The sequence below is a fragment of the Notothenia rossii genome, assembly GCF_949606895.1.
Source record: "Notothenia rossii genome assembly, chromosome: 6".
NCBI lineage: Eukaryota > Metazoa > Chordata > Actinopteri > Perciformes > Nototheniidae > Notothenia > Notothenia rossii.
The window spans coordinates 4,015,402-4,038,691 of record NC_136909.1 but is presented as its reverse complement, the minus strand read 5'-3'; the positions used below and the strand labels follow the sequence as shown (position 1 = coordinate 4,038,691).

The 23,290-nt window shown below is 40.1% G+C and overlaps 1 protein-coding gene across 1 annotated transcript; it reads left to right on the top strand.

Annotated features, from left to right (window-relative positions):
* The first annotated feature begins 648 nt into the window (after positions 1 to 648).
* Positions 649 to 23,192, top strand: LOC307044033 (uncharacterized protein). Its single transcript, XM_079689052.1, has 2 exons — positions 649 to 1,135; positions 21,254 to 23,192. Exons 1-2 carry the CDS (start codon positions 850 to 852, stop codon positions 22,339 to 22,341), a joined length of 1,374 nt encoding a protein of 457 aa, XP_079545178.1. The 5' UTR covers positions 649 to 849; the 3' UTR covers positions 22,342 to 23,192.
* The last annotated feature ends 98 nt before the right edge of the window (positions 23,193 to 23,290 follow it).

Here is a 23,290-nt window from a genome sequence, read left to right as displayed (position 1 = left end):
TGTTTCACTTTACTTTTGAAAGATACGACAGAGACAAAGCGACACATATATGATGATATTATAGAATATGGTGCATTGCTGCAGATTAAACTACCCAACGGGATATAAAGGTAAACACATCTACAGCAGTAACATGCAACATACATTTTATTGCACCAGGAGCTATCTTGGGACTTTTACTGCAACAACGTTGACTTGCCTGTGAATACAAAATAAACCATAGTGTTGCTGATCTACAGTGTTGTCATTCTTCTTTCAACAGCAAGACCGCTAACAAGTATTTACATATTTAATATAGTTGAGTTTCTCGCCATCCCAAACGTAAACATTCAGCCACGTTACTGCGCTTCCGAGCCGCTCCGATTACAACCGAGCCGCTCCGATTACAACGAGAGTTAGAACGAGAACGTGACGTCATATTTACATTAGACGGATCCTTTCTAGCCATAACCAAGGTGAGGGGGTAAGAGCTACCAGGGAGGCCATTATTAAGTATTCGAGTGAAACAGGATTGATTAGAAGAACTTAAAACAACGTAAATACAGTGGTATAATTCCACAAGTGGTGATAAGATGATATGGTGATACACACTCTTGTACAGTAGGTGGCGGTATGCACCTTAAAGTTGTTTACAATCCGCCAAAAACTGAGAGAAGAAGAAGAAGAACCTGGATCCATGTGGCATCTCGTCGCTACGGTTCTCTCTCTCTCTGTCTCTCTGTGTTCCCGATAAAGTGTGTGAGCTCCAGCACTACTGATCCATCATCTGTGTGTCTGGATAAACCTCTGAATGGACTCTGTGCTCTTTTTTCTGGAGCGTTTACCTCGGACTATAGGAGCTAGCTTAGCATGCTAGCTGGAAACACGTTAGCAACACTAGTTGAGGAAGAGAGAAACAACGCTGTATTTAACGAGTTAGCAGGAACAGGTGATCTAGTAAACATGAGTGAAGTCCAAATGCTGCTGTCGTTGAAGAAGCAGCGACTCACTGCTGCTGCTGAAGAGATATTTGCTCTGTTTGAAAAAACGATAGCAGAGCTCGAGGAGGCGCTGTCTCTTTCCAAAGAGGAGAACGAGAGACTCCAGAAATTACTGGACGCTGTTTTACAGCCTCAGCTTCGGATACACAGAGCAGGTATGTTCCCTTTACTCTTAAATAACACTTTAAAGTAGGGGTGTCCAAACTACGGCCCGGGGGCCAAATGCGGCCCTTGGCCATTTTGAATCGACCCTCAGCTAATTCAAAAAGTATAATGAAATATGGCCCACAAATGAAACTTGTGCTTTTCTTATATTGTACTTCTTAAATATAAATGTCCAAATATATTACACAGTAGTATTCATGTGTTGATAAGCCCACTTTTAAAATAAATTCAGTAAATTCGTGTTAACATTTTCTAACAAATCTTAGTTGATACAAAAAAGTCTAATAACTTATTTACATAACAAGCTTGAAATAGACCCTTCATACTTCATCTTATTATAATCACTCTGAGACTTCTGTTTTTAAGGGATGAGCTGCCAACAAGATAAATGAAACCCTATAGAGAGCTGTGATATAGACGTTTTTTTTTTCTTAAAGTCATGTATCGAGCCTAATTTACCTACATGTTGCTAACTTATAACCAGGGTTGAGAGGGTTACTTTGTAAATGTAATCAGTTACTGATTACATGGCTCTGAAAGTAATCCGAATACAGTTACGTGTCTTACCTCACTGAGCCTCTCAGTCTGACAGGAGAGCTCTCCTCCACCCTAGTTGTAGAAACATTTACTTCATATATCCGTTAGCGCAGTTAGCACCAGATTCTAATAACAACAGCGCCGGTACCGGTGCACCCTCTCCCTTGCTCGCTCTCTCGCTACCACGCTTGCACTTTGGCTGTGAGCTGCGGGCGCCTGATAAGCCAACATCCCCCCCTTTCATCACTTACAGAGCCCACCGTACAGAGCAAATTAAACGTGTAACCGGGGTGAAAAGGGTGTTACATTTACTTAATTATGAATGTTGTTACATCAAGGCCGAACATTTGGATGAGCGCAACGGTCAAAAATGTTTTTTCCCTCCCAGAGCTACCAGCCCTAGGCGACCGCCTGTGTCACCTATGCCAGAAATTGGCCCTGCCTAGTATACAGTGGCAATGTCTCAAGATTTAGCAAAGATACAACTTTATTGAACATACAGTAACACAAATAGTACAAATCCACATAACAAACAATCAAAAATGAAAAAGGGTCGCCACTTATTATTATTTGAAGAAGAAAAAAGTTAAAAAATATATATATTTTGTTTTTTTTTGGTACCTTGCTGGCGCCCCCTAGCAGCGGCGCTCATATTTCAGCAGCGGCGCTGCGCCGACACTATTTGTATGTAGGGGAAACACTGATTTAACTTCTGTTAGACAGCTAACAAACTGTGGAATGGCCTCCCTCCCATTGACCATTAGACAAGCCCCTTCACTGTCCATTTTTAAAACTCGCCTAAAAACCCATTTTTATTCCTTGGCTTTTAACCCAGCATGAGACTCTGTTTCTGTTTGTTTTTATATGCTTCATTGGTTTTGTTGTTTTTATATTGTTATTTATTGTTGTTTTGTTTTTGTTTTTTATGGCGTGTACAGCACTTTGTTTCAGCTCCGGCTGTTTTGAAAAGGGCTTAATAAATAAAGTTGAGTTGAGCTATCATACTGAATAAATATTTACTGTGAATGTATGCAAAAATGTATGACATATGGCTGTCTAACCGAAGTTAATTCCATTTCTCTCTTATTCTGACAATGTACTTAACCCCAAATAAAAGAACCCAATAAAAAGAGTTAGGGCTGCACGATATTGAAAAAAACTGACATCACGATTCCCCCCCCCCCCCCCCTGCGATATATATTGCGTTTTTTTTAACTATATTTAACCGGATGAAGGTATTGTCCTCCTGTGCCTCGCTCGTTTTTTACCGGTGTTTTGATTGTCTGCAAACTAGCGGGGCGGGGCCTGCTGTGATCTGATCAAGAATGATTGTGATTGGTGGTTTGCGGTGCATGCAGAGCCTGCATGTCACTCACTCAAGTACCCCTGACATGAGAGCCGTGCAAGTTTTCCTTTTGTAGCAAGCAGCCACAGCAGCCCTGCCTCTGTACTGGCTTGTAGTTAGTTTATAGCATAACGTTAGCATTTTGCTTCTGGCGACGAGATTTATGATTAAAAAATTATAAGAGTAGGGTTGACATGTGGAGATTATCCGGCTGAACAAAACGTGATCCCTCTCTTAAATGTGTGTCAACCACAGACCTTATTTCGAGCTATTTTCCAAAATCCTATGGAGAATTTGCATTGGTTTTTGACGAAGCAACCGGAAGAAGACATATTTTAAGCTCAAATACTTTGTTCTATGTTTAAACCTTCAGACACATTTTGACGTGTTTCAGTTCAGCACATTTTATTTTGTGATGATTTTAAAGTACAATCCAGAATAATATACGTACTCGCCTTTATCTTTTTGCCATCTTAGCCTTTTGACCAATTTCTTCACAGTTTTGCATGATGTCCCTGTAGGACAATGTTTTAAGGATCTCTTGTCGAGCTAGGTTGTCAGTTTGAAATGTCTGGATGAAGATGTAAATTATTTACAAATGTCAAAAAATGTTTAAAAAAATGCGTCTTTTCATCCTCTGTCTGAGGGAAAACCCCAAAAAGCATGACAGGGCGAGCCAGCCCCCTTTAAGTTATTTTATTTATTTGTGTCTGCTTCTGAGAAGCTAATGTATAAGTTATACAGTTATTTCTGCAAGAAAATTACAATACAATTACTGTTTAATCTTCACATCTTGTATTCATGTCTATAATTTTGAACACCAAATTATTGAAAAGTATCGATAAGAGTATCGAAAAATACCGATACCGACAAGCAGTATTCCGGTACCGGTATCGATAAAATCCTAACGATACCCATCCCTAATTGTTATGCACTAGGGGTGTAACGGTTCACAATAGGGCTGCACGATATTGAAAAAAATGACATTGCAATATTTTTCCCCCCTGCGATATATATTGCGGGCGGGGTCGGTTTGTAGCAGGCTGCAGCAGGCAGCAGCAGTCTGCACTCTGCGCAGCCTGCGCTGCTGGCTTCCTCCAAGTTTACAGTAAAACAAACTGGTGGTGTGACCAATGGCCATTTACAATTATTAATATTATTACTATTATTAGCATTAGTCTATATTTTGGTTGAAACTAAGCCAGGAAAAAAAAGAAAAACATAAATAATAATAAAAATATATATAAATAAAATCGAATTTTTTTAATAATCTTCGATTATGGAGACTGTAAAGAATATTCGAAACATTGAATATTCGAAACATCGAATAATCGCTGGCATCCCTAGTTGCTTACCCTTAAATAAGGGGGTTCATCTGTGAATGAAGAAGAGAAGAACCTTTTTATTATCCAAAATAGTTCCAGATGGCAGATGTTGCTTTTCTTTTTGGAAGTAAATCTTCTTTCTCGTCGGTTTTGTCCTCCTGTGCTCATTTTCACCGGTGTTTTGATGGTCTGCAAACTAGCGGAGCGGGACTTGCTGTGACCTGATCAAGAATGATTGTGATTGGTAGTTTGCTGTGCATGCAGAGCCTGCATGTCACTCACTCAAGTACCCCTGACATGAGAGGAGCCGCGCAAGTTTTCCTTTTGTAGAAAGCAGCAAAATAATTGTAACACAACGTGTTTGAGTTAATGTACCTACTTAATATCACATGTCCTAAAAAAAAAAAATTGCACGTCCCTGCGATGCGCATATCGCGGTTATCGCCATGACACGATATATCGTTCAGCCCTAGTTCACAAACATATCGGTTCGGTACGTACTAGAGATGTTAAGATTCACCGATTCGCATCGGTGCACCGGCATAAACGTTCAAGATGCGAGTGCACCGGTTGAAAGACTGCACATCGGCTACAGTTTGGGTTGAACCGGGTTGAACTCGCGATGCATCGATTGCGTAGCGTCTTTGCATCGGTAAAAAAACGATTCATTCATATAAAATCCCCTCATCTTGTCAACGCTCAGCAGAGACGATCTTTGATATTTGCTTCGCCACTACGGAGAACGAGAGTCTCAGTTATCAACACACACGGAAGTTGAGGAGAAAGAGAAACACAGCGCACCGAAAAATACCTACAAATCAAACGTTTGGCAAAACTTCGGATTGTTCAAGAAAGACGGTGTGATAGTCATTTATGCTATATAGTTGAGCGCAGGTCATGGAGAGTAATAAGGTATCCGTAGACCTTTGTATGAGGTATCTTTATTACAGGTCTACAGCCATGATACATAGATCCGTCCTAGATGCGGACTTGCATACACACAGTATCACTCCGCAGCCGCACCCCATCAGTAACGTCCTGATGGTATATGTGCGCGGCACTATTACTACAGACGGTCAACTTGAAAAATCACTCGCAAATTGTTAACGATGCCGAGCCGCTTTAAAGTACACAAGTAGTACGAGGAACTTAGCGACGCACATAAAGAGGCTACGTGGGGTCTGCGGCTGAAAAGAGAAACCTGAAAGTGAGACATATGAGTTAAATCACTCAGTGAGGTGTTCTGTCAGAGAGAGGTGTTTAGCTTACAGCAGCCTGTGACGGCCAATAATAATTTAAATGTCTTCCTTACTGTAAGCAGTTATGAAATACCTGTTTTTGAAAGGTTATTTGTTTTCTTTATTGTTCATATAGAACCCACTGCTTTCTGCTCACTGGTGAGTTAGCCTCTGAGTGTTAAGCACATCAGGCTGGCAGCTGTATGGGCATTGCTCTATGGTAGCTGTTATTTGCACATTGTTAATCATGAGCAATGCATCCTTACATTGTTTAACTGTGAGGTGTTATACAATGGTACTCTGGAGAGCTTTTAAAGTTAAAAAAATAAACGGCATGATGGGATGTGCAGTACCAAATATGTAAAGCACTTTTTTGTTAATGTATGATTTTCTGCATATCAGGAATAAAACAAAAATCCTCTGTCGTACCATATTGAAGTATCATTATTTTTGCATCGTGTTGAATCGCATCGTATCGCCCCGAATCGCATAATGTTGAATCAAATCGTATCGAACTGTATCGCAACAGGGGTGAATCGTATCGTATCGCATCGCCTGGTGTTTCAAAGGTATCGTTAATGTATCGTATCGTGGCAACGTATCGAGATGCGCATCGCATCGGCCTCAGTGATGGAGATGCACATCCCTAGTACGTACCTTGGTTTTTAGGTCACGGTTCGGTACGTTTTCGGTACAGCAGAAAAAATGATCACAAAACATAAAATATTTTTGGGGTTTTTTCAATTATTATTAAACTGTGAATAATGTATTCCCTCAAATAAATACAAAATATAATAAAATAAACATTAAGGTGCAGCATTTCGATGAACTGAAATAATCTGTATTTGAACTTTACTGTACTAGTACCCAAGTGAAGGAGTTCAAGTATCTCGGGATCTTGTTCTCGAGTGAGGGAACAATCGAGCGTGAGATGGGTCGGAGAATCGGAGCAGCGGGAGTGGTACTGCAGTCGCTTTACCGCACCGTTGTGACGAAAAGGGAGCTGAGCCAGAAGGCAAAGCTCTCTGTCTACCGGGCCATTTTTGTTCCTAAGCTCACCTATGGTCATGAAGGATGGGTCATGACCGAAAGAACGAGATTGCGGATACAAGCGGCCGAGATGGATTTTCTCCGCAGGGTGGCTGGCGTCTCCCTTAGGGATAAGGTGAGAAGTTCGGTCATCCGGGAGGGACTCGGAGTTGAACCGCTCCTCCTTCGCGTCGAAAGGAGCCAGTTGAGGTGGTTCGGACACCTAGTTAGGTGCGAGTTTTGCGAGTGGTGGAGGCTTAAAAGCTAGTGGGAGTTGGGTTTGCACTTCAGTTTTTTTCTTTTGGTACCGGTGATATTCATGTTCGGCTGATGCCTTTTCAAATGAGTGTGCAAGTGTGATGTATTGCCAGCCGCGTAACCAGTTTTAGTTGAACAATGCCGACAAACAGCTTTGGTTCGGTCCACCTGTCTTTGTCCGTCATCCTTGTACGTAACTGCGAAAACAAAAATGTTCCCAAACCGGAGACTTCAATGATGCTGGAGGATTTTCGAGCTCAACTTGATCTGCGTTCGCCATTTCGATAGTTCCTCAAATTACTGACTAAGTTTAAACGCATCCCTGTGACCAGCTCTCATAGTATGCCTCTCGTCCAATGAAATGACTTGGTCGCTCTATGATGCGTTGAACCCAATGGGAGCAAATTACTCTGAATGCTGCGACGCAGCACCTGAGATTACTTCCAAAAAGTTGTTCACGTTCTCAATTTTTTCACATGTGTACCGAACCAAAGGGCCCGTACCGAATAATTTTGGTACGGGTACGTATACCGTTACACCCCTATTATGCACACAATTAAAAAGTAGTGTATTGCTTACTTTTATTTTAAACAAATAAGGTTATTTTTAACAGTAGGTCTATTCCCTTTACAGAGTAGCATTTAAAATATTTCTTGTAAATCTCAAAAAACATTAATGTAATTAAATATAAAACCAAAGCTATTTGCCACTGCCAGGGCATTAACGTTTTATCTAGTTTGTTATAGAAAGCAAGTTAGCCTCCGAGTCCAGTGATAAGGAATGTATATTTTTCTGAGAATACTTGCGTACTTTTAATCAACCTATTAAGCCCCAAGCCTGTTTTTCAGGCCTCAGGCTCTAAAATGACATTCCCAGAACAAATGACTATATATTCACTTCTAAAAGGGGTACATTAATAAAAAAAATTCTCTAAGCAATGATAAACCTGTGAGTTAGATTTAGAAAAGTCAGAATCAATATAGATATTTTTTTATTTCAAAGTAAATTCAGATTGAACATAGTAAAAACATGTAAATTATAGTGTCCTTCCAAAAAAAATACATTACTTATAGTGAAAACCACCCTTGAAGGATGGGATCGGAGACTAAAAGCTTTAGGAATCCAAACTATAACATATAATAAGTACCCTGTATCAAGGTTGATGCTAAACAAGTGACATTGTACCTTTTTTAGAGAGGTTTAGCAAAAAGAAAAAAACACTTCTGGGGTCATTTGGGTGTATTTTCCATATTTCCGGCCCCCCTCGGTCGATTTTGATGATTGACACCTATTTTTAACTGTTAGAGACAATAAAATCGAGGGGAAGTCCCTAAAATCCATCTAAACATTATTCATTGGTGAATGAGTGATGCGTAGCCAGAATGCCCAAAACCGGAAGCTGTCAAACACTCTCGTAGCTATCATTAGCAGCTAATATGAAAACTCCGTTATTGACAATAATATGGTGATGGATTATCATCAGTAATCATTTCAAAGTGACACAGACACATTGGATTAACCTTCAGCAGCGTTTTTACCATTTGAATGCCATTGAACACAACTTTTGATCAGAAACAGCAAAAGGTAATATTTCCTGTGTTTGCTCCGTAAAGCTATGTGGTGTGATGTCTGGGTTTGCGTACCCTGGCGCGAGTTTTGGTCACTCACTGATGATACATATATTTATATAATCTATGGAAGCTCAGCTTGCTTGCTGATATCTTGTTTGTGCAGATCCGATAAGTAATAAGGGTATTTTACCAGGAGTTCTATGCTAAGTGTGTTAGCATTTTTACACTCAGGGCTAATTCAGAGCCTTTGTTATTACCCTTGTCTTTCGTTTAGTTAAAAATAGTTAATATTGTCTGATAGCTGAGTTTCTTCCTGTTAAGTGGGTATGACACATTCATAGTTTGTTAAAGGTCCCGTGTCATGGCCATTTCTACTGATCATAATTCCATTGTTGAGGTCTACTAGAATAGATTTACATTGTGCAATTTTCCAAACTCACATTGGTTTCTCATACATCATCTCTGTATAGTATGTGTATTCACTCTCTGTCCTACACGGCTTGTTGGAGCTCCAATCCAGAGTCCTGCATCGGGTCGGGTATCCGCGGGTACCCAACGGGTGACCCGCAAAAAAGGTGATTTGCGGGTGGTATTTTTTCAAACGCTTTTTTCCGGGTTCGGTTCTGGGTAAAACAAAGATGATGCGGGTCGGGTTGCGGGTGTTGCATAATAAATATATTTAAATAATAATAATTTAGTTTAATGTTTAAATCCTCAGACCTCTCCCCCGCGGGACCGAGCATATTCATAACCTCTGCAGCGCATCTATCTGCTGCTGAGCGCGCCACATTCTGAATGGCTGAGGTGAAGCTCTCTGAGAATACAGCATTTTCAATAACTCTTCCTCAAGAGCGAAATCCAACGTCTGGGAGGCTTTTGGTGTCATCCTAGATGCAGAAAATAACCAACATCCCAGGCTTTTTGAGCCAAATATGCAACTGCGTGTGTTAATAATTGCACGTTTTCACTGCTTATATATATGCGGGTTCGGGTCGGGTTGCGGGTCTTGTGCCGGCGGGTCGAGTCGGGTTGTGGAACTATTGGCAATATGTGCGGGTAGCGGGGCGGGTTCGGTATTGCACGTCGCGGGTGCGGGGCGGGAGCGGGTCTTGAAAATCAGACCCGTGCAGGACTCTGCTCCAATCCCCCCTTACCTGTGAGCCCACTGTGCTCTGATTGGTAAGCTCGCCCACTCTGTTCTGATGAGTCCACCACCGTTACAGCGGAACATCTATGGAAGCAAACAAGAGACAGAAGTATTTGAATTTTATCAGACACCGAATTTATTGCATTGAAAATAATTACTTTGAAAATCATGTATCTGAATTTTTTTTATTCCGAATTTACCTATGTGAAATAAAAATGTAAGAATTCAAGTAAAAAAAAATGTGAATGTTCAAATTCAGATCCCAAAAATTCAACTTAAAAAAATTAGAATGCACAATTTCGGTGTTTAAAATTCGATGTCCAAAATTGCGATGCAACATCATCCGGGCTACCCAGACAGGATAAGCAATCGAGCCTGAATGCAATCAAACCGACTTCTGGCCTATCAGAGCATGGCTTTGTCAGTCATGTGATCACAACAACCCAGGAGAAAAATGACGGAGAACAGTGGGGTAAGTAGTCAGTTTGTGCTTTTTATTTTACAAGCAGTGAGGGCTCGACAACATTTGTATCTTACATTAGCTAGCTAAATGAGTGAAGTAGCCTTCATTAATTGAAGTGAATCACAACGTTACCATGTCCTTTAGTGTGTGTGGGGGGGGTGTGACGATTTGTAAAGTAACGCTACGATCAGATAAGTCAAGTAGACCATGCTACACTATACAAATACTATATATATACAAAATCCCTGCATTTAAACATTTTAATGTTATTTTAGTAAAAGTATGCTAGTATAATTAGGAAAGTGTTGTTAAAGTATTTAAAGTAGACACAAGTTATACTATTATATGATATCATTTGTTTTATTGTTATTACTGTTGCAAGAGTTGACTTAACTGTTGTAGTTGGAGCTCATTTTGAACAATGAGCTAACTAATGATTACTTTCATAATGGTTTAATGTGCTGACTATTTTCTACATTAATAGATGGTCTGGTTTGTTCAAACTCTCAAAATAGCAGGACATGCTGTCATAATTACCCAGAGTCCGAAGTGACACCTTTGCAATGTTTCAGCTGTTAGATAAATGTAGTGATGTAAAAACTAAAATATTCAAGATAGTGTAGTGGAAAAGAGATAATGTTTTAAAAACATGTTACTAAAACAAAATCTCTTGTTTTGGACTGACAGTAATGATTCAAGAAATAGTAGATAAATAAATACACACACATCAATCTGTGTGCATTTGTTGTGGATGGAACACAACAAATGGTGCACTTACCTGTGATGCCTCCTCCACACATTATAACCAGCCTGTATCATTCAAACTATAAGTAACAGTTCTAGCTACTTAACTTTAGACAAACAATTCAAAAGACAAAATCAACACAATTTATTGAAAGACTAATCTTTATCTTACGGTGCCTCTCCTTTTGTTTGTATTATTAAACCCTGTCAATCTAAAAAACTGAGCAACTCAACAGTTAACTTTATATTTCTTATTGTCCAAAGCATCTATTACACTATTTGTTCCACTCACATATTCACAGGATGGATTATTAGAGACTTTGGGAGAAACCTCAGCTTTATGAACGTCCTGTCTGTTGGTTTGGCCAGAGAGGGCTGAGGGTCTTTCCCTGCGAGGAGGACCAGACCTGAGGGAGGAGGACCTGCACCAGTTGCACCTACAGAACTTAGCCCATGCTGGGCATAGCTGTTACCACCTACACAGGCCTAGCCTGTCAATTAACAGATTAACATTTAGTGTAATTTATGCATCTTATTTCGTTTTTATTTATTTTTTTTAAATGGTGATGGTTCATGCTTGATAACTTTTGGTTCACATTTCAATAAATTGTATTTGTATTCCTTTTGTCCGTTATCCTTACTGAAAATGTTAAATTACACATTCACATCTGACTGAAGATTGGCACCATTTATTTTTGACGTTGCAAACTCTGCGGTACAAGGCACAAGTATTGTGAAGCTCATAAAGTGAGGCAAGTGCATTTGATCAGCTGACTTTTGTTTTTTTGCCAAACTTTATAGGCCTGACAATAATCACGCTGTCTCTGAGGTGCAACGTAAAACACAAAACAACACAACAATTAAGTTCCTGTTACACTACAAAGCTAGTCAGTGTGCAGGCCTTTGTGTTACAATATAAGTGTCTCTTAGTGAATGTCCTGTACTGCTCTTAAATCTCATAGCTTTTCCTTTCCCTCTTGGATGTTCTTCTGGACGCTCAGAGAAAGAGAACATGGTTAAGCAGTCCTGTCTCTCAGACATGTCCTTTCCTAACAGAAATATCAAAAAAACATATTGCAGAGCAAGTGTGTTATTTAAGATAGAGGTGTGTTTGTTTGTTCAGGGGCTATACATATAATGATTTTTTTTTTATTTGAATGTGTTTTTTAAATCCAACAGTGTACTACAAAGATAATCAGATTATGAATAAACCATTCTAAATTCATCAACATTGAAATAAATGTATTATTAAAATAATATTTAACTGTTATCAAAACTTAGTGCAACTGTAGAAGCTTGCTCTGTTCGGTTGTCTCACTGAAAGAATCACTTTTAACATGTTTTTTTACAGTCAATATGCAGAGACAAAGGGTCGTAGTTCTCACTGTTCAATAATATTTGCCTTAAATACATTGACATGTGAAAGTTGAACAAAAAAGTTATGTTGCTTGGTAAAATGTAACCTTTTGCTAAGAAATTACACTCAACATCACTGATGTGTAGGTGATCTAGCATTTAGTCATGTGTAATGGGATGTACTTTATATCAGTGTATTAGAGTCATTACTTTATGCATTCTTTGTAAAGTCTGAAAAAGGTGTACCTTGGAATCCGTGCTGAAGTTCTCTGCTGTTAGGAGTCCAGATCTGTCTCTCCTCCTCTGGTCCAGGCTGTCTTGATCACCTTAAGGAGACTTTGAACAAACAGATGTAAAGTTACATGCGTGGGTTACAGAATTATTTACATGCAAACTACTTTTTATCTACTTTTAAAAACAGGTCATAATCTAATTGTTATACTTAAGAAATTGCTGGATATCACAGTCCTTATACTGTATCAGTTTGAGTATTATTGTGTAGGTCCTTTTTATTTTACTGTTACTTTGGATGAGTTTTTCATGAGTCAGTCAAATTAATTTGTTTTCATATGCCATATTCATATGTATCACACACGTAAGGCTAAGACACAAACCTATTCAACAAATGAAATGCAATGGATAAGCTTCATTTTCACTGAAGTCACAGATAACGTCATACTGTATCTAATATTTAAACAAATAATTTCCTTGTCACTTCAGCATTGACTACGCTATTCATCGTTCTTAAATGCAGGCATTAAGTTACATGTTCCGTTCTACAGCCACGATAAGGCTGTTTCTCAAGTGTGATGATGATACAATGAAAAGAGGCATTGGTGATAATATTAAAAACAACAATGTTTGGGTCGTTAGTCGGATAGGCGGTTAGCTGCAATAAATAACTCCAGTTCAACAAACCATATTACAATATCTAAGGGAGCGTTATTTCTGGACCATCTTGAAATGTGACGTTCATATTTTAAAGATACACACATTTTATTGTGAGGTTGATTTAATATACACTAAGCCTCTCTTCAACAATACTTTGACGTTAGCTAGTCTATTTTATGCTATAATAGAGCATAGTGAATTGAAATGAACCTTAACAATGCATACAGTAACCTAACTATCTAACGTACAAGGATGACCTTATTTTACCAACCTCGCACAGAAGCCTTTTGGTATACAGTAGCATCCCGCTTAATGTTTTATGTTTCTCTATTACGTTTAACTTGGATACTACGCATAGCATCGTTAGCACAGATGGAGCTACCGATTGCTGAAATGCTAACCCAACACTAAACATTAATTAACGTTAGCTTAATAAAAACACCAGTAACATAACATAAAGTATGCAGGGTTGACTTTCCGAAGAAACTGCATTCATGGACGGTCTGTTTCAACCGCAGATAAATCCTATATTAGCATGACGAATAGTCCACCAGCAACCAACACAACACAACACACATGGCCGAGTTCAAGTAGTGTTCTCCTCATGAGCTAACGGAGCTAGCAGTGAGACAGAGGAGCTAGGAGCAGCAGTCCCGTTGTCATGAAGGGGGAATCTAACTATATACAGAATATGTTCTTGTGGATCCAGGCTAGAAACATGCTCATTGTCTGATGTTAAGTTGGACATTTTAACATAGGGTCTAGGGCAGTGACCAACAACTGGCGGTCCGCGGGCCACATCCGGCCCGCCAGACATTCTCATCCGGCCCGCACGACGGGGGTGACTGCGTTCGCCCCCCACCCATTTTCTTTTTTACAACGTCTCGTGAGTAAGGTGCAGTACCAGAGTCCAACAGAGAGGCAGCAGCTGCGGGACAGTAGACTGCGTACTGCGAAACCTTCCCTGCCTTGAAGAAGAAGTGATTCTTCGTTGTGAAGATTCTGCTTTATGTGCTCCGCAGCAAAGCAGTATCCCCGTTGAGACAGAGTCCAACAGAGAGGCAAAAGCTAAAAGAAAAAAAGAATTTTTGGTGGAAAAGTTTCCTCAAAATGTAATATTCATTACCGGAAGAACTGTGTGCACACTGCACAGAGAGAGAGAGAGAGAGAGAGAGAGAGAGAGAGAGAGAGAGAGAGAGAGAGAGAGAGAGAGAGAGAGAGAGAGAGAGAGAGAGAGAGAGAGAGAGAGAGAGAGAGAGAGAGAGAGAGAGAGAGAGAGAGAGAGAGAGAGAGAGAGAGAGAGAGAGAGAGAGAGAGAGAGAGAGAGAGAGAGATCTTTTTAAAAAATATTTTGAAAGTTAGAAACGGAGATGGTTGGATAAAATGTGCAAGATAACATTTGCATTTATTTATTGTTGAAATGATGACATTTCATAACAGGATAAAATCAAAGTGAATGGCCTGCTGCTGCTGAATGCATGGGGCAAGTGACTGGAAAACGTTTTAAAAGTTATTACATCGTTTCAGATAATAAATAATAATGATAATTCATTCTATTTAGGGGCGCCTTTCAAAGCACCCAAGGACACCTTACAATTCATAACATATTCCAAGGTACAAAGAATGCAGTTCGGGTGATGTTTTTTTATGTGGGCTGCAGATGAGAGGAAGCTGTGCAGAATGACACCAAGATGCTGTGTTTGAGTTCTTGATAAGCCATTACAACAGTAAAACGTCTCCTGTTCACCAAAACATACCCATCTGTTATGGAAAAATAAAGTATTCCAAAAGTATTCTAAACTATATTCTGATTACTTTCAGAGCATGTATTCAGTAACTGATTACATTTACAAAGTAACCCTCCAGTCCCAACCCTGCCTAGAAGTGATCCTTTGTTAGCGTGAAGAGCCTGCTAAGCTTTATGCAGTCCGCAGTACCTGAGCGTGCTCCACTAGCACCCCCCGGTCAACAACTTCAAAATTCTGGGCTATATAAAAATCGCTGGCCTGCGCTAGTGTCTATTGGATACATATTGGCCCTTGGAGAAATGTAGTTGGTGATCCCTGGTCTAGGGGAATTGCTCCCATCTGCATCCATCGCCTACAGCAGGGGTGCCCAACCAGTCGATCGCGGGGAGATTCCCAGTCGATGGCGAGATGTGTCTAAAAATAGAACAACAATATTCTGTGTTGGAGCTATATATCTCTTTATATTATTTACTAGTTTAACATTTATTCTCTTGCTGTTTTATAGTGTTCATTGTAAATGTATTCTTAGTTAGTCTCATAAGTTAAAGTAGTTTCTATGCTTTTATTTTGAAGGCATGTTTTGGGCACTGGGTGATTAGAGCACCTGGTGTAATTGTATATATTGGAGACAGGTGGAAGTGGAAGCCAGAGCACTAGTAGGCAAACGGTTTTTTACCAGGGTGTTTCGAGCCACAGGGTTTTCCAACCACGGGAAAGGAAAGCCATAGGAAAGGCTTAAGGAACAAACCATAGGAAACCTGTTCATTGTCAATGATATTGGATCATAATAAATGTACAACGGAGAATCTTGTCTGGACCTGGATCATTGTCCTGCGTAAGATCTGCTAACTAGTGCCTCAGCGGCTGTATTATTTTAAGTTAATTATCTGTTTTATTTCAAAAATGATTTTGGCCGCTACAAAGTAAAAAACCGCGCCGCCAAAGCGGAATTGTTTTTTGAAGTTATTTTTTGTGGATTTTTGGATTGCCCGCATTTGAAGTGGAGTATTGGATTTCACTTTAAAAAACACACTGGGCCCTGGACGGACTTCAACAACGGCACAGGAACATGGGCGGTATGTAAACATTTTCTCCAGTGGCTGTATAGGAAAACGGCCTCACTATTGGAGTGCTGGAGTCATTGTTTTTTTATTAATGAACAGTGGAAAAAGTCTAAAGAATAGTCGGACATTGGGAACGGGTGCGCACAGTGATTGCACTCTGACGCGCAGGCAGCGTTTTCTCCTGTGAAAAAAATAACACATGTGGATATTTAAATAAGGACAATCGAAGATGATGCAAGAAGTCGCATCAAAGGACAGAAGTGGATCTTCTGACGAGGTAAATCATAAGGACATTGCACCACACATGTTAGGTTTAAAGGACAATAATTCCAGACCACAGAAAGTATTCAGATTATCAACCGCTCATCTGCAATAATTAAAGCTGAAGCACATTTAGCAGTCCTTAAAGAACGCATGGCTGCATTGAAGAGGAAGCATGCATTGGAAGCCCAGGAGGAGGAGCTTAGAAAAGAAAAGACAAAACTTGCTTTTGAACTAAAACTGTCTGCACTCAATGCCAACATTAACATACTGAAAATCCACACAAGGCGTGGATCGAAAGGATCTGTGGAAAATGGTAACAAACAGAAATCTGAAAAGATAAAGTTTCCTTCTGCCCCGACCAACAACTGTTTTTCTCTCCAACACAACCATCACTTACAGGGTACATGTTCAAGCTTCAATATGAACATAGAAAATGAGGAAACAAATTCCATAAAGGTGGATGGATCTAGTTTTGTTTGCCCAGCTGGTCACATAATCAAAGACTATTGGAGATTTTTGAAGTGCAGTGTGTGTCACCAGAAGCAACTGTCAGCCCTTCACATTGAAGATGAGGACACAGGCACATCCTTAATTAAAGCACATGTTTCACCTGGACAGTCAGAGACAAGTGTTCATACTGGGGCCGGTGGACCTGGAGAGGACAATGGATTCAGCTCTGGCTGCCCTGTTACCTCTCAGCTTGCATTGGAACAACAAGAAAAGATGTCCATCAAACATCAGACCCATCAGGATTTACAAGAAAAAACATCAACAGTGCAATGTGAAAAGCACACAGAGTGAGGAGCAGGAAATAGATCACAAAGAAGAGACCAGCTCCAAGACATCAAAGCCTCACCAAAGTCATAAACCTCAGACTGAAACACAGGATGAAGAAATGGAATCCGACCTCCAGATAGGTGTGAACAGTGATGGAGACACAGAGGAGCCTCCTTATGAAGAGGATTTGGATGACGGAGCGAATGGAAATGGCCCAGAAAATAATTTCCAACAGGAGATATTTTCTTTATTGCAAATACAAGTGGACCCTGGATGAGGGAAAGGACGGACAATGATTGGTCAGCTCTGCAAGCCCCAAATGGAAACCAGTGTCATGGAGAGACCTGTTTGAAGATCTGCCTGCTCCTGGATGCAGCAGCGTAGCATCATGAACATTTATTCTTTCTGTTTCTCTAGACTATTTTTCTTTCTCTCTATTTCTTTTCCAGGAAGCTGTTGCCTGAAGATTATAGACGATTATTTGTATGGTTAGGATAAAGATAGAGTATAGCTCCATTTATATATATTTAAGTAATTGTGTGTTTACACTGGCACAATTAGGGGCCGAAATGTTGGAGCTATATATCTCTTTATATTATTTACTAGTTTAACATTTATTTTCTTGCTGTTTTATAGTGTTTATTGTAAATGTATTCTTAGTTAGTCTCATAAGTTAAAGTAGTTTCTATGCTTTTATTTTGAAGGCATGTTTTGGGCACTTGGTGATTAGAGCACCTGGTGTAATTGTATATATTGGAGACAGGTGGAAGTGGAAGCCAGAGCACTAGTAGGCAAACGGTTTTTTACCAGGGTGTTTCAAGCCACAGGGTTTTCCAACCACAGGAAAGGAAAGCCATAGGAAAGGCTTAAGGAACAAACCATAGGAAACCTGTTCATTGTCAATGATATTGGATCATAATAAATGTACAACGGAAAATCTTGTCTGGACCTGGATCATTGTCCTGCGTAAGATCTGCTAACTAGTGCCTCAGCGGCTGTATTATTTTTAAGTTAATTATCTGTTTTATTTCTATATGATTTTGGCCGCTACATTCTGTTTTATCGTTAATGTCCTATAACATAATCTTCCTGTGCCAGAATAATGCATTTGAACGCATCAACGCTTTGTGATTGGCCGGCGTCACCCCATTTGTCGGGGCGTGGCTGGTGGGCAGTGGGCAGTAGTTCACTGACGTTGTCCATGTCAACAGCAGTGACAGCCCGCACACACACAAGACCGCAATTATGGCAGAAGCAAAAAAGCCCAAAATATATTATTTTCACTCCTAGTGGGAGGATGATTATTTTTGTATCTATTCCAATTCAAAGTCCATCTGTCTCATCTGCAATGCGAGTGTGGCTAATTTAGGAGCGGCATTTCAAAACAGTGCACAAACGCTACGAGACGGAATTCCCTCCTAATTCTGCCCTACGCTCCCAAAAGGGGAGGGACCTGAAAGGACAGCTAAATGCACAGCAGTCCATTTTCACCAGGCCCAACAACAAGAGCAAGGCTGCTAACATAGCATCTTATCATGTCAGTCACGTTCTTGCGAAACACATGAAGTCTTTCAAAGACGGCGAAGTTGTGAAAGAAGCATTCCTGGAGGCTGTCGACGCGCTTTTTGGGGACAGTAAACATAACTAGCATTTCAACAGGTTTTTGATATTATAAAAACTCAAGTTAGATACCGTTATTAATCAGCTGTAAGTTTTAGTTTGTTTGAACTTATTCATTATAATTATTGTACAAAATGGTATAAGAATGCAAACATTAAGATCTGTTCTGTTTAAATTGATTATAGTCTATTATCAATTCAGGTTAAGAAACTAGTGTTGCTTGCATCCTATTTTAAAGGCATTTCTTTTTATATTCTACTAAAATGCAAAAAAGAGTTTGATTCTATTAATTTTGTCTTTTTTATTGCACTTTGGCAGCAGATTCCTGTGTAGCTTCAGATCTGAGTTGTCTTATTAGTAAGCCTAATTTATACTTTTGTAGCAACACTATTTTTATATAATGGCAAAGAAAGGATTCAGAGTCTTTTCTTTTTTTCCTGTGTCATATGTGGCAGCACTGTTCAATGTTTCTTGAAAACATTACCCACTGTAGTATGTGACGTGTGAATAAACTCCAACTCTGTATCAACAACACTGTTGTGTAACTTCAGTTAAATACTTGTATGTGTGTAGATTAGAAAGAGGTAAGATAAAGGATCTGCAGTATTTTATGAAGTATTAATTGTACAAAGGTCAGTTTTAAAGGTCAGTTTTATACATTATATTTATAAGTAGAAGTGTGTATTTACCTGGTAGTAGGCTGTCAGTAATGGCTATGCCTCTCTATTTGGACTGGTAGATCTCGGCAGACTGGCAACTTTAAAAGTAGCTCTCAGTTCAAAAAAAGTTGGGCACCCCTGGCCTACAGTTTGCAGCATTGGGCTTCACCGCACTGTCCCGGAGTTCACCGCTTGGCTCTGATAGGCCAGAACTCGGTTTGATTGCATTCGGGCTCGATTGCTTATCCTGTCTGAGTAGCCCTGATGATGTTGCATTGCAATTTTGGACATCAAATTTTAAACATCGACATTTTTGACGTCGAATTTTATAAAAACATTTTCACTTGAATTTTTGGGATCTAAATTTGACTATTAGAATTTTTTTTATTGAATGGTTATATTTTTATATCACATAGGTAAATTCGGAGCAAACAAATTCAGATACATGATTTTGAAAGTAATTATTTTCAATGGTATAAATTTGTTGTCTGATAAAATTCAAATGCTTCTGACTCTTGTTTGCTTCCATAAACATCAGTGATTATGTGTTACAATGGCGTTTGTTAGCAACCAGAAAATGACACCAGTAATGACAAACAGATGAGAATGCTGCGTGGGGTCTGGGTGCCGTGTTGGCGGGACGTTGCGAGGCTCGCTGCTGCTCACACACAGCCTCGCCGCGTCCCGCCGTCTCGATTGAGAAATCAGTGGAGCTGCAGCTGAGAAAAGATTGCGTGTGTGTGTGTGAGGAAGTCCGTGGATTGGTCAATTTGGACCAATCCGCTGACTTCACGTAACGGCTCCGAGGACGTAACGTAACAGCTCCGCGGATTGGTCCAAATTACGCCAAAAGATAATTCTCCAACGAGGCGTTCTGGGGCAGCATAGACAGGCCTTTTCTGTGTTAGAGTTTTACACAGGGTGTACTTTGAGGGTTTGTGACTCTGCAGACCGTTAACATGCATACAAAGCTACATAACTGTTTGATTTTTAGTTGGGGGGGGTGTTACAACCCTGGGTCGTTATGTCATTTGTGTGTAGATATTTTTCCCTCCTCCTGGGTCTGAATGTGTGTGAGTGAGCAAGCAGGTGGTGCCAGTTAGCTGATTAGATACCTTCAACCTGCTGATTGGTCCACCTGAAGAATAGGGGAGCATTTAAGCTGCAACCATGCAGTTCCTCTGCCCTCTCTCTGACTCGACTTCTCCTACTCCCAACATTGTTGCGTTTATACCTGTCCTGTTGTGCTGTGGTCTTAATTATACCGTATACTGGTCCTCTTGCTTGTCTTGAAAACCTCAGAAAATAAACTACTTTAACCTGTCCTTGTTGTACACGCTTTAATTTATGCAAAAGTGTGAAACCCTTTTCTTTTTGTTAATTTTCGTTTTTCTTATTTGTTAGTTCAGATGTGTTCAGAGATGTGTTTGTTTTGTGGGTTGTTGCGTTTCTTTGTTAAAAACTTTGGTAATTAAAATGACCAAACGGCATTCTCTGTCTCTGTGTCCATGTTCTTGGGAGTGGGAAAAGTGGGGAGAGTGCAAATGTTGTGCTGCGCCTAGGTTCCCCTAGATCTGGGCGTAACACGGGTAATAACCAGGAAAGCATGACATGGGACCTTTTTAAATGTTAAGAAGCCCTCAGACGCTGTTTCTTGCAAGATGTTGCGTTTTACACCCGCACATTTGTTATTGCAGTATCATTACTTTTAATTAAGAAGGTGCTGTAGATTTTTCTCTTAATACTTGCATACTTTTACTTCAATAAGGTTTGAATGCAAGATTTTCATTTGTAACGGAGTATTTTCATTCTATAGGCGTAGTGTGAATGATGCCAAACACAATTCCTCGTTTATATTGCAGCTAGTGCTAAACTGGAAGTTGAAAGAGGATGGGCTACATAAGGTGAATTGAGCCAACAAAAATATACAATAGGTGGGACTAAGAAAGATAATATGAAAGTATAAACCCAAAGGCATTAATTTGGGCTGCAAAATTTCTCCCATTGTAATGGTGATTAGATTTTTAAATGCTAACACTTAACCGTTTTTTATTGCTGTGTGTTTCCTGCAGATGTCCAGCTGCTGGTGGTGGTTAAAGAAGAGGTTCTCCCTGACCAGCAGGAGTGGAGCACCAGTCTGGAGCAGGAGGACCCAGAGCCCCCCCCACACATTAAGCAGGAACAGGAGGAACCCAGGATCAGTCAGGAGGGAGATCAGCTTCAGGAGCTGGAGGAGGCTGATATCACCAAGTCCACTTTCACTCCTGACCCTGTGAAGAGTGAAGATGTTAAAGAGAAACCTCAGTCCTCACAGCCTCATCAAAGACAAACTGAACACATGGAAACAGAAGCTGATGGAGATGACTGTCGAGGACCAGAACCAGCCAGGAACTCAGATCCAGAGAGCAGTTTACAACCAAAGACTGAGGACGATACTGGAGACTCTTCTGAACCTGACACTGGAGACTTTTATGAACCTGACACTGGAGAATCTTCTGAACATGATACTGGAGACTCTTCTGAACCTGAACACAGTGCTGATTGGAAGGAGACCAGAGAACCTGCGTCAGGCTCAAACTCACTGAAAAACAGAGAAGAGTCTGTCAGTGTTTCAAGCCGTAGTGCTGTAAAGAAACAATTTGGCTGCTCCGTGTGTACGAAATATTTTACATATGCAAGAGATGTAAACCTACACATGAGAATCCACACAGGAGAGAAACCCTTTAGCTGCTCAGTTTGTACCAAATATTTTGCATTGAGTGAAAATTTAAAAAAACACATGAGAATCCACACAGGAGAGCAACCATACAGATGCTCAGTCTGTAAGAAAGCTTTTTCACAGAGTGGAAATTTAAAGAAACACATGAGAATCCACACAGGAGAGAAACCATACAGATGCTCACTCTGTAAGAAAGCTTTTTCACAGGGTGGAGGTTTAAAGACACACATGAGAGTCCACACAGGAGAGGAAATATACAGCTGCAATGTTTGTGACAAAAGATTTAAATGGCGTAATCGTTTGAAAAGACACAAGTGTGTTGGTCGTCAGTCCTCACAGCTTAATGAAATTCAAACTGAGGATAACAGAGAGGCAGAGCCTCCAATCAGCAGCCCAGCTGAACACGTGGAAACAGAAGTTGATGGAGAGGACAATGAATAAGTCTTCTGACATTTCACACCATGGATGTATAATAAGAACTGGATACAGCGTCAGAGGCGGAGCCTCGTTCTTTCCTATGAGAGCTGCTCATTGGCGCATGAAGGCAAAAGAGCCCAACTTTTGAGAGAGCAAAACGTCACAGATTACCCGTCATGCCTGGCTCTCAGAGCAGAAGTACCCGTATGTGTGCCCATAGAGCATGCGCAGTCGAGTTGCCCCTTAAGCCCCGCCCCCCGAGCTCCCACTCTCGGCTCACTAGAATGAATTTAGAGAGAAAATAAATCTTGATTCGGCTCTTAGTGCATTTTACAACTTTAAGGACCGAATAATTCTAATAAGGGCTATCAAATAGTTCACTGGGTAGTTTATTTTTATTTTTTTAAAACTTCCACCGATTTACAGACGTCTCTTTCCCCATGTTAGTTAATGGGAAAAAGTTGTTTTGGGCCGGGTGACGTCACGGACTGATACAGAAGTTGCAGTACTGTCGTTTGGACACAACGAATATTGGGCACAGCGTCCGTTGCACTTTCTGGGGGCTTGGTTCACACATGAGAAAAATCTGCCTCACTGGATTAACATTTTTGTACAACATCCATATAAGACTTAAATGAACTCCATCTTTATCAACATAAGTGGACAATATGTTTAATGTTTTTGTCATACTGATTTTCTGATGTATACGTTAACCACTGACTGTTGATGAACCATTTTCTTTTTGATTGAGGTCTCCAAGTTTCCATATAGAGATATAGGAATGATTCGATGCATTGTTCTTTATTTCTAAATGTTTTGTATCATTGCTATCCTGTTAGTGAGCCCTGTTTTACATAAATGTACCTGTTATCTGATTGTTTTTGCTTCTGTAACTGTAAGGGAATACATTTGCTTATTTTGTATCCTGATGACCTAATGCCTAGACCCTCCAGAAAAACGTGATTCTGCGATC